This window comes from Columba livia, chromosome 3 (genome assembly GCF_036013475.1).
Source record: "Columba livia isolate bColLiv1 breed racing homer chromosome 3, bColLiv1.pat.W.v2, whole genome shotgun sequence".
Classification (NCBI taxonomy): domain Eukaryota; kingdom Metazoa; phylum Chordata; class Aves; order Columbiformes; family Columbidae; genus Columba; species Columba livia.
Genome location: NC_088604.1, coordinates 99,871,877 through 99,884,446, shown reverse-complemented (window position 1 = coordinate 99,884,446; position 12,570 = coordinate 99,871,877). Strand labels below are relative to the sequence as shown.

At 44.5% G+C, this 12,570-nt stretch overlaps 1 protein-coding gene across 1 annotated transcript in view; it reads right to left on the bottom strand.

Annotated features, from left to right (window-relative positions):
- TGFB2 (transforming growth factor beta 2) overlaps positions 1–1,375 on the bottom strand; it is a 63,925-nt gene extending 62,550 nt beyond the window's left edge. Inside the window, exon 1 of the mRNA XM_005499973.4 lies at positions 505–1,375. Within this exon, the coding sequence (XP_005500030.1) occupies positions 505–847 (343 nt within the window). The 5' untranslated portion in view covers positions 848–1,375. The remainder of the gene's footprint in view (positions 1–504) is intronic.
- Positions 1,376–12,570: the final 11,195 nt, after the last annotated feature.

The window sequence follows — 12,570 nt, the reverse complement described above, 5'->3', positions numbered from 1 at the left end:
ACGGTGAGTTTTTTTAATTTTTTTCTTTTCCTAAAGACCGCCTTTTCAGTTATGGAGAGATGGAAACCTGCCCAATCCAGACACTCCAAGGGAAACAACAGCAGTGGAAAGATATTGGCTCTTTTTGGAGGCTGCACACGGGGCTGCGGGGGAGCTGAACCCAGTGCTGGGGGGAGAGGGGGATCACAGGCAGGGGGAGCTTTGCTCAGGTATATGGTGGTGGAAAGAGAGGCATTTTTAGGGACTCCTGGGTGACTTCAAAGGGGATGGAAACCCCGTGAGTCTGGGGGGACAGCTGACCCCCCAACCCACCCACCCCGGCATGCTCGTACCCCACCACCTAAACGAAACTTTAGAAGCCACCACCAAAGAGATGCTGCGGATAAGAGCAAACCAAGCAAAGGCGGCGGATTATGATGCATGGGGCTGGTATTTGAAGGTGCCGGCCACTGCCAAGCCACGGGGTTGAAGTTACACACACATGCACAAACACAGAGGACTTACTTTCCGGGTAAAAAGGCTGCATGTCTATTTTGTAAACTTCTTTGGCATAATACTCCTCGTCGCTCCTCTCCCTCTCGCAAGTGGCAGCTCTGTGGTTGGCTTTCTCTTGCAGCAGGTCCCTGGTGCTGTTGTAGATGGAGATGACCTCCGGGGGCACCTCCTCGGGCTCGGGGTACTCGTCCGGGGGGCTGGTGAGCTTCAGTTTGCTCAAGATCTGCCCCCGGATCGCCTCGATCCTCTTGCGCATAAACTGATCCATGTCGAGGGTGCTGCAGGTAGACAGGCTGAGAGCCACGGTGGCCAGATCCAGGGTGAGAAACACGCTCAGGAGATAGCAGTGCATTTTAAGTGTTTAAATACAGCGCCCCCCCCCAAAAAAGAGTGACTTTAACAGCGAACAACAACGACAAAAAAATTAAAAATAAAAGGGGATGTGTGCAAACAAAGGGAAGATCTGCAGACAAAATGCAGTTAAAAACCGGACTGCAAGGACGGCTTGCAATCAAAAAACGCACGGGAGGCGTCAGTGAAAAAAATACCAATTATTATTAAAAAAAAAAAAGCAGCAAGTTGCTACAACTAGATAAAATTCGGGGGTGGAGTAAGCAGGACAGGAAAAAAAAAAAAAAAACGGGAGGAAAAAACCCCCAAACAGATAAACAAACCTGCGAATCAAGTAAATGGAAGGGAGACTGTTCTCAACCCGCTGGCGCAGCCGGCTGGGAAACAAAAAAATCAACGAAAAAAAAAAGGAAAAAGAGAAAAAAATAAAAAAGGAGGAGAAGAAAAAGCAGTGATGGGTATTAAAGGGCGCTGCCGCAGCCGGCGGGGCAGAGGCTGCCGGCGCGGCGCTCAGCCCCGCCGTGCGCCCGCGGCGCCCGGCGGCTCCCGGCAGGCAGCGGCACCGCCCCGCGCTCAGCCCCGCTCAGCCCCCGCGGCGGCGCCGGCAGAGGCGCGCACGTGTGCGCCCGGCTGCGCGGAGTCCCGGCCCCCGCGGCCGGGCGGAGCGGCAGGCGGCGGCGCCTTGCCCCGCGGCGGCAGCGAGCGGCGGTGCTGCTGCTCCTCCGTCCGGCCGCGTCCCGCAGGCTGCTGCGTGCGCCCCGCGCCGCATGCACCGACCCACCCCCGCCCGGGCCGCTGCGCGCTGCAGAGCTTTTTCCAGCTCCCTCCTCTTCCTCCTCCTTCCCAAACGCCAACCCCACGCCGCAGTCAGCGAGGCAGCGCCGCCGCCGCCGCCCCGACAGCCTCCCGCGGATCGCAGGCGCGGAGAGGCCGCCCGGCGCTGGCGCGGAGCGCAGCGCCGCTCTCCCCCCCGGCCTCCCCCGCGGGCTGGGGCTGGGGCTGGCCCCGGCGGCGCGGCGCAGCGCGCAGCTCCCGGCGGATCTAGCGCTCCGCCCGGCGCCCCCCGCCCGCCTCCCCCGGTCCCGCGGCTCTCCCTGCGAGGAGGGGACGAGTGCCAGCAGATAACATCACGGCCGCGCAGGGAGAGGGAGATTTATAAGGTCTCCCCGCCCCACGTGCTCGCCTCGCCGCGGAGTGACGTGGAGGGGCTGCGGGGAGCGGAGGGCTCCGCCGGCCGTGCCGCCGCCCGCCTATTTAATCCGCGCCGCGCAACGGCGAGGGACTTGCGGCAGCCTAGCCGCCGCCTGCCGAGGTGCCTCACCCCGGGGACGGGGAGAGGAGGCAGCCCGGAGCCCAGAAGGAAAAAGCAACTCGTCCAAGGCTTTTTATTTTTTTTTTTCTGTTGTTCTAAAAAGAGGAAGGTTTTAACATTGCTTGCACCTATTATTAAATAATTGGGACAAATACCGCCCTTGCTTTAGAGGAAGAATTTGGCACCTCTGGGAACCCGCTGGGATGCGTTTCTGCTAAAGGCTGCAGGGGCAGTGGGTGGTGATCTGCCCGCGGTACCGGCAGCAGGAGGCGGTCAGGCTCTGCGCGGCCCTTCGCCTGGCTCCGGGGTTTCACTTCCAAGTGGGTTTTGGGCAATTCTCACCGCTCCCCGCCGACAGGACACTTGGTGCGACCTGCGGAGGAGGGAGAGGATGAGCGCTGAGGAGGATTTGCACCTTCTCCGGGATCTCCTCTCCTGTCAGAAGTGTGCAAATACATCCCCATCTGCACTTGACAGAAACTCTCAAGCCCCAAATTCTTAGGCTGCGCCTGTAATTCAGTTTTTCCACTGCCTCTTTTGGCCACAATAAACATCACAGGCTCCATCCATGCCTGCTCCAGTGCCTGTGTGTGGGGAATGTGTCATGCTTTGACCTCAGGAGGACAGCTGCCCTAGGGAAATGACTATGCATCCCTCAACTTTATGCCATAAGACTTGTCTTTCACATTCTGTTTATCAACGCTGTACATCAACATTAACTTTAGACAGTGATCAAGTAGTCTTTTTCTATACCCTCACCCATTTTAGCCCCATATTCCCTTCTGAATTAAGTCATCACACATTTTACTTGCCAAGGATTCTAATCACACCCTCCTGGGTGGGACAAGGCTGCTTCTGAAGAACCTGCTTTGTTTCTAGAGATAAAGAAAGATGTAGCTGAGGTACTCGAGGCATTGAGAAGCACAGCTGGGCCATTGGCCGTGGTATTACAGGTAAGCACACACAACAGAAGTGAGAGAGGATGACTGGGATCTCACTGAAAGTGCCATGAAATTCACATAAGACACAAACCAGCCAAACACCACCGAAGACTTTCTCCAGCTGACCACAACTCAGGAACCATCTTCTTTCTGCAAAATGTTTGAATGTTTTCTGAAGCATGAGAAGGGCAGCCCGAAAAATACCAGCAAATGTGAGATTCTCTGAGAGGTGGAGGAGCTAAGGAAATATATTATTTATAGGTATGTGGACACAGGCTCTGAAAGTAAACTTACTCTCCATTCTCTAAAAGTGCATGTGTATGTGCAGTGCTGCAGACACAACTGAGTCCGCATCCTCCTGATGCAAGGGTTCGTGGTGCTTTCCACGTAAATCTATGAATTCCTGCAAGGCCAGATTAAATGTCTCTGCCACAACATCACACTTTTACTGCTGTATATGTCAATGTGCTGCTCCTACTGACCTTAAAAACACAGCTGTGGTGTCAGGAATGGCAATGTTTCCAAAATTTCTCAAATAAACAAGCAAACTCAACATGTAGATTCAGCTGTTTTCACTTCTGCAACACACCTGTACAAAACCAAGGGGACAGTTCCTTGAGCTGTTATATCTCACAGCTCCACCGCTCACCAGCTGAAGAACCAGCTCTGTTACACGAAGTACCTCAACCGCAAACACTTTTAAAGAAAAGGGTTATTAAATTATTTCCTCCAAGAGCTACAGCTAAACCATGGAGACATTCCTTAGACAGCATCTGTGGCCCTGTATGACTTGGCTGCTGTCTGTGCACTGCCCATCACTTGCTGCAAGGGCTTCAGAGCAGCCATGGGGACAGTGTTCTATGCCATTCTTTTGCAGGAAACTTCCCACGATTTCTCAGGAGACCTCCAAAGAGACAACCTTCACAAATCATGAAGTGTTTTGATTTTTGCAAGCTTATTTTTGTTCCAATTTGGAACAAAACAAAACAAAACAAACAAATCCAAAAAACAGAACAACCCAAACTTTGTAGCATCTTTCACAAATCCTGGAGCCTTAGAGATGCCCTCCTGGAGGCTCTCAACCCCTCATGTGCCCAGAGCCTGACCAGGCTGCCCATGCAGCAACAAGTGCTGGAGGTCCAAGCTCCAAAGGAGCTCTCCCTGTAAGCTGCCAGGGATCCAGCCAGGCTGACAGCAAACCAGTCTGACTAGATTTTGAAAGTTGCTGAGATTCCTTCTGATCTGGCAGTGTTTCCTCAGAGTCTTTCAGAAAGTCTAAGATTAAAAAAAAAAAAGAAAATAAATCTTGGTTTTGTTCTCATTTGAGATGACCCATTTGCTTCTTCTCAGACCCTTTTAGTGTGACACAGTGTCAGGCTTTCCAAGGTGCAGGTCTCCATTTTGCCTCACAACAAAGCTCGATTCCCTAAAACTTTCTGCTACCAGCATGGTGATGTTTGTGCCACGCAGAACTTCCCAGGCACAGCAGCAGAGACAAACTGTGGCTTCTCCATTCCAAAAGCCCCAGCCGCTGGAGTCAAATCTCCACCAGCTGTAGAAGGCCCAGCAAACATCCCTAAGCTGCTCTGGTTCATCCCAGGAAGGGACACCTACCTACTATCCACATCACTGAAATACACATAGACATTAACAAGCACCAACTTTCCATTTTGTAAATGGAAAATATCTGGAATACATACATCATGATATACATCATGAAATACCTGATCTTATTTCTAAAATATCTCCCCTGCACATTTGTGCGGTTTTTTTGCGATCAAGCATTACGAACTAGACTCTAAACAGGTGCCATTTCTACCTTGCTGAAGTGAGCAACGCACAGAAGAGACAATAAAAAATTGTCAGAAACGACAGAGCCAAACTGTGTGCACTCTACAAAGCTGGGTAAAGAGTACTATCATCAGAATTCAATAATCACATGCCCTTCTGCGCAGGTAATTCAGCTCCCACGTTCTACCTTTAATTTTCAGGACCGATATATCTGTCAAAATCATCCCTATTACGGCTTTGTATTTTAGCCTGAAAAGTTTTTATTTTTATTCATTCCAAAACAGTTTGTATTTAGTGATTACCTGTTAGTTTCAAAAGCTGCTAGGATCATCGGGAGCTGAAGTTTAACTCAACTTACACTTATCTGTTCCCTGTGCCTTTATGGACTTACCCTGTGGGGCTGCTGTCAGTGGAAGCTTTGTAAGTCAAAAAGCAGAAATGGGCCCTTAGTGTGCATACAAGGGAAAGAACAGAACTTATCTGTTTTGGAACTTTTAATTCAATACAATACTGTCTTTCTATATATTGATTTTTTTTTTTTAATAAACAGTAACTGTTTATTAGAAAAACAGGGACACCTGGAAAGTTACTTCACTAAATGTAAAGGTTTCATGTTTCCTATTAACTTAAAAATTATGTGGTCAGGATTTTACAATTTGTGGTTTCTTTTTAGATTGTTTTGGTTATACGCAAATGTGCTGTGTGAAATACAAAGGCAATAATCTTTGTAAAACTGCTGACGACCAGGTCATTAAGTAAGGTGGCTGGCCACATTTCATAAACTGAAGAACATTGTTGGAAGAGGAATAACTTTTAAAAGTTAAGAGGTGACTTTTGTAAACTCTCACGCTGATGACGAGTGCAGGATGATTGCACAAATAATTCTTTGTAGCACGCACAGAAATCTGCAGCCGTAACTGTGGTCGTGTAGAATCTCAGTTATTCTGATGCAGGGTGCTAGGGAAAAAACCTTTGAATTCTCCTTTTTATAAAAATACATGTACGAAGGTTCACTCGTAGACCCAAGGTGGCACCTAATAAAGGTGAGGCAAAGAGGAGATGACAAATAATGGAAAATTGTAATATATACCATAATAAAACCTTAGATTTTACTGTTTATTATCCTTAGTGAAGTAGAAGACCATACTTCTGCGCTGCACATTTCATTAGTGTGCGCAGTAATGCCTGGATGAATTTGAGAGCAAATCCTGCTGACCTTACCAACACAAGCAGCCCCGCTGCCCCGAGGATTGCATTTCACCCGACCACAGCCCGCTCCTGCAACGCTCATGTTCCAGAAGATAAAGGCTACTTTATAAAACATGCTGTTTGACACGCACGACTGCTACCCATATATACATATACATATGTAACTACTTGTCAACTTGCAAATCAAAGGTATGTTTCTGATATATATATAGAGAACCTTTTTGTAGGAATAAGAACTTTCTTTTAATATATTAGATATAGGAATGAATATTTAATATATATTATATATATAAGGAATGAAAACTTATTTTTATATGTATTTTATACATGCATGTATAGGTATACAAACCCATATTTTAAATATTTTATAAATATATTTTTATATACCCACACATAGATATATATATAAATTCTTGTTCCTACAAAGAGATTCAATAAATTCAGTACAAACAATTGCAAGAGAGTAGTCAACAGGATCTGGTCCAAAAAGCCATTCAGGTGTTACCTCTGTGACCTTATGGAATGGCACCACCTCCACCATCAAGTGATAACACAGTATTAGAGCAAGCTGTAATGTCCACACAGCAGCTTAAAACCGTACCTTAATAAAAGATACCTAGAATGCAATTCCACAAGTAAAAAATCAAGGGAACTTTAGACAGGATCCTGATCCCAAGACACCTCAAGCCAGAATGACTAAAATTTGAAGGAAAGGCAAATGTTCAGAAGGTGCTGAGATATTATAGCTGTCCCTTAGAATAACTCTCCTCCTCCAAAAAAAAAGTCTTATGGATAAAAGGTAAAAGGGAACAGAAAGGATTGTGACCATTACTCTGTATTTCAGTGCTAGGGTTATTATCCACATTTTACATGGCTTGGATTTGACAACCCAGAAAATAACTTTCCTGTGGTAAAGGTGCCCTCTCTCTCCAAAAAGCACAGCTGGACATTGCGGGGGGTCTAGGGAAGCAATATAACAATCAATGGTCTAAACCGCCTATCCTAAAAATATACGTTTTCTATAAAGGCTGCACACATCCGTGCTGCATCCAAAGAGGTTTCTGCTTCCAGCAGCCAATTCCCATCTTCAAATCAGTTAGACTGAAGTCTTGATAAAAATATTGTGAATGCCAGAAAAGTGTCTCCATGGTGACACCTCCCAGAGTTTGATCCCCTCATGTGCTTTTCCAAATCTGCCTGTCAGCCCTGAGGATGCCACACTAATCTTCGCTGTATCATTCCAGTTTTAGTCTATGTACCACCAAAAAAAAAGGCCTTCCTTAATCCTAGCACCTGTGGTTTTAATCACCACAGGAAATCCTGTTTCCACTACAGTCAGTAAGACTTAAATATCAGCAGAGGAAAGTGATCGGATTCAGTAACTAAAAATAAAAAGAATTTTTAAAACGGAGAAATATAAGCGCAGTGGTTTGTATACCAGAGAGTCTTGACATCTACTTATAGCAAGCATGACAAAGTAAAGACAGTAGAGTAAAAGTCATCCCTTTAATCTCAGTGTTTGAACTCCTGACCTGCATCGCTTTCTCAGTATTACAGCTGTTGCCTTCTATTTCAGAACTGCTCAGTGATGATTTGGGTTATACCCCATTAAGTAACACACAAATGATAAATATAAATATTGTATTCCTAGCAGAGCATTTATAGGAGTTTATTCAACACATTAAAATTATGTAACTCGACTTAGAATATGCACCCAAATAGCACCAGGGAAGGTTTAAGAGGATTTCATACAGAGCAAGATTAATTGGCAGCAACTTTGAAAATGGGCCAGCCAGTAATGTTATATTTTAAGTCATATTCTGCACCTACAAAAAACCAAACAGCCTTGGGTATGGAGTCCTGTCTCTTTCACAATCTGCTGGTACAGTCTGCATGGAAGAAAAGCTCTAATAAGCTACTGCCGCTTCATAAATGTTTTTCCTAATGGCTTTTAAGCAACACATGTTCAAGATGATGCTAGCAAGTTTAGAGAAAGCAACACATTGCTTGATATTACTTCAGAAAACAAACAAACAAACAACACCACTCATGCAGGTTTTGCGCTGTACTCACAGAACTAGCTGTGGACAAGGTCTTTGTATTGCCACTCCCCCTTCTCCTCCCAGCCTTACACATTTTTAAGCCCATTTTCTATGCCTGGCTACTGAAATCAATGAAAGCAGTATTCCTGAGTGGCTGATTGAACTACTCTCTTCCATCAAGACGGCCTGAGCTTGGTGCCTCAGTCTAGAAATAGGACAGGAAGATCCACTTCAGTTCAGCTGGGATTCATCTCCCTATAGCAGAACTTTACATAAAGCCCACATATTTATATTATCCTGAAGGCTGCTCTGTACAAAGCTACTGAACAGTCCCGGGAGAGCTATCTTCATTGAACATCGCAAAGCCCTTTGTGTACTTTTTCTATCATGGATATAGACTGACGGCTGAAATGCCTACTGTCACAAATTTAAGTGTCATTTGTACATCCACCTCATTAAATCATAGCTTAGAAAAGCCTGCGCATTGGCTGACAATGAAGATGTCAGACCTAGTGCCACCCTACATGAAGAACCTGAGTCCACAGACTCATCATTCCAGTCTCTTAAGAAAGTAGAAGACATTAAGATAGTAGAAGACATTAATTTCTCACAAGGCAGATGGTCCAGCAATATGCTTCAGCAGTAACTGAAGTGAATGAGAACCAAAGACAAAGGTCTGTCTCTGGTAAGTATAATATTGATATTATAGAAAGACACACGAGTAATTAATTTCCCTTCTTACTTGAACTATCTTATTTACAAAAGAAAAATCCCTTTCACTTTAATTCTAGGCAATGATGCCAAAACTTAAAATAAAAGTATGTTCCAGCAGTTTAAAAAAAAGGGATTACAGGTAAATAATATAGCAGATGGAGAGGACAGCAGTGGCACAGTCAATCCTGATCTGACCTACTGGCTGCACTTTACAACATCAGAAAGATGTTCAACATCTTGCAAGGCCTGACTGGTCCCTTTCCTAACACAACCTGCAAGAATTAATGTCACTGTATCATCCCCCCAAGCTGGATTTGTTTGATCAATATGCTAACTGGAGCTGTATGTATATTTAGGTCTAATACATTGTTTTGGTAAACTAAGGAGCCCTTAAATTGAGGATCTTGCCTGAAGATTCTGAAAAATTTTCGTAGTCTTTTTCTGTTATAATGAAGTGACATCCACTTGAGAATTTTATGAAGTCTTCTTGATTAAAAAAACCCCAACCTTTCTTTTTCATAAGCACATAACAAGATTTCAGCATGTACTGTCAAGTGTTTAATTCACCTAAAAACCAGCAGTATACAAAACCACACTATAGTTACCAACATGTAGCTGTGCGACACCCTTTACTTATGAACTTCAAGCTCTTTTGAAAGTCATTTGGATTATAAATGAGGGAGCAGACCTGCTCAACAGTGGAAGGGCTAACAGGGTGGTTTTGATTGCCCTTCATCTCTAAGGAGCACTGTGAGGTGGTCACTGTATGGATGCTATGGGCAGGTATGTCAAAATCTCAATGAGAAAGAGCAGTAAGCACAGGTACTCAGCCCTCTAGCAACAGTCTTCATTCAGCTGCCAGACTTCAGGCACCATCCCTGCCAATGATCCACACCAGTATTTGTTCCTGGACGTAGAATCCCTAAGTATAAAGCTGCTTCAAAAGTATACTCTTAGAAATCTCTGCCAGTGGCACAGCTGGGAGTGAAGCCCAGGATTGTTCATACCTGTATTTCCAGCCACAACTTCCTACTCTCCCAATACATCACTGTCCACAAACTTTGCAATTTGTGGATCACTTGAAAAACAAAGAAAATCCTCTTTAGATAAACTGTACATAACCTGAAAGTCAGTGCAGTCAATATTCAAGATAATAATCAAAACCAAACATCCACATAATCAAGAAAGCTTTTCACTACCATTTTGCTTGGATGAAGCAACACTTTTATGTATTTCCATTCCTAACAAGAACGTCCTTCTTAACTGGGATAGAAAAACAAAGTTAAAAGCAACAAAGTGATTGAATAGCCAAGGGCCCTCAGTCATAATCTCCAAGATTACATTCATAACACAGTTTATAAAGGGCTCACAAATGGCTAGTGGAATCTTTTAAGTACTTCAATATTCAAACAAATTTAAAAACTATGGCAAACAACTTTGTTACCTTCTCCTTGTGAACATACATGCCTATAATAGACATTACTTAAAGACCTGATTAGTACATAACATCAGCAGGGTGCATATTTAACCACTTCTAAAGTATGCAGTCTGTGATAAGAAGTGTAACCAGGGTATCTTTCAAGTGAACTATTTCTATTAATTATTTAGCTACTTCTGAGAACACTTATACCTGCAAGAAATCCTAGTGGTATCAAGCCTTAATGCAAGTCTGATCCTGGTTAGCAGTTCACAATTAGCACCATATATACTGCAAACAGAATTAAGAAATACTAAGAAAATGTTGCAAAATAATGCTCAAAGAGTTGACTCATTGGCATGAGAGAATGGGCTATTGGAACGAACAAGGCACTGTGAACAAATAATACTTTTTTATAAGGATTTCTAAAATCACCTTCCAAACTGCCTCTTGGAAGCCATTTGTTGTCATGAGGTCATATCTGAAGGCTTGACGAAAGTGTCCTAATTCAATCTTACCATTTGATATGCAACAGATTAAACACATGGATTTAAACAAAAGGAAATAATTTCAAAGGATGAAGCATTGCACAAGCACAAACATCTTTGGTGTTGAAGCTTTTCAGTTTGTCTGGAGTTTCATTTCAACAGGTCCTTTAAGACATAAAGCAATTAAAAAGATGCATTTCAAAGCAAAATGCTTTGTCCAAGAAATATCAGCCATCCCTAGCAGTCTGAAAAAGAATGATTAAGGAAAAGCCCTTATTTGCTAGATCATCTATGGAGGTGAAATCTTGGAGGTTTACATGATGACAAGAGGTTAAAAGCTACTGCTTTAGAATAACATAAATGAACTCGTCAGACTTCTGCCATCTGTTAACCAAGAACTTCTCTGTTCTCCCATGTTTGCCACTGAGGTCCTAGAGCCTAATTTTAATGTCTTATTACCGTTAGGATCTTATGGAACACTATCTATTTAACAAGATCCTAAGAGTATTCACTACGTCAAGCCTTCTCCTGGCCCTCTTACTCCTTACCTCAGCAAGTCTCGAAGAAATCATTGAGCAATTTGCAGGGGCTGGAAGTGCACAACATTGATGATTGCTCTGTGTGGATACTAACTGTGCCAGGACTCATTTCGTAAGAACGAGGAGTTTGTCATTTTAAGTTGTACAGAGCATTGCGTGCCAGATGACTTCTGCCTTCCTCCCTGGAGACAGCTACTGAGCCAGCTCTGAACAGATGCGGCTTTACAGACCACCTTCTTCTGGAAGCATCAGATAGTCAAAACACTTTTATGGCCTCCAAACAACTCACTTCTCTCTTTAAAACAAAACACACACACACAAGCCCTATCTCCACCAGGAAGCTGCAGGGCCCCAGGGAGCAGCTTCCGGCTCTTTTGTTGTGCTCGAGGTGTGAACCCAGGAGAACCTGCCTCGCAGCTGTGGGAGTGGGAGCTCCTCCCTCCATCTTTTAGAAGGGAAGATGCATGAGGATGGAGCCAGGCTCTTCTCAGTGACAACCAATGGTAGGACAAGGGGTAATGGGTACAAACTGGAACACAAGAGGTTCCACTTAAATTTGAGAAGAAACTTCTTCACAGTGAGGGTGCCAGAGCACTGGAACAGGCTGCCCAGGGGGGTTGTGGAGTCTCCTACTCTGGAGACATTCAAAACCTGCCTGGACGCCTTCCTGTGTAACCTCATCTGGGTGTTCCTGCTCCGGCAGGAGGATTGGACTGGATGATCTTTTGAGGTCTCTTCCAATCCCTAATGTTCTGTGATTCTGTGGTGCAGTGGCATCAGGCACAACAAGGATATTCCAGCACCACTCCCAAAGTATTTCCTTAACAGCAGGCTGAAGGAAAGCAGGGAGAAGATGTTATTTATTTTTTCATGCTTTCCTTGCTGAAAAAAAGTTAGCATAATTAATGTGAAGAGAAATTAGACCAGAGGATAAGAGACATGGGGAAGAGTTGACCCTGTGCCTTCTCTTATTAAACAAAACTTTGTTGCTTTGCATGCAATCCATAGAATATTAAACTCCACATACTCTGGAGTTGGCCTGAAGCCTAACAAAACTGGAACCACCCCATCCTTATTGGCTTTATATAGATAGGTACAGAAATACACAAAGTTGAGATGATTCATGCTCTCTGGAATGAAGGGCAGCAGCAGAGCTTTGCTTGAGCGGAGATATTCATGGGAGCAGGCAAAGCAGATCGAGTGCTCTGAGGGCTGGGAAAAGCTGCTGAAGGTTGTTCTTGGTAACTACTGAAAAGGAAGAACAGGACTGA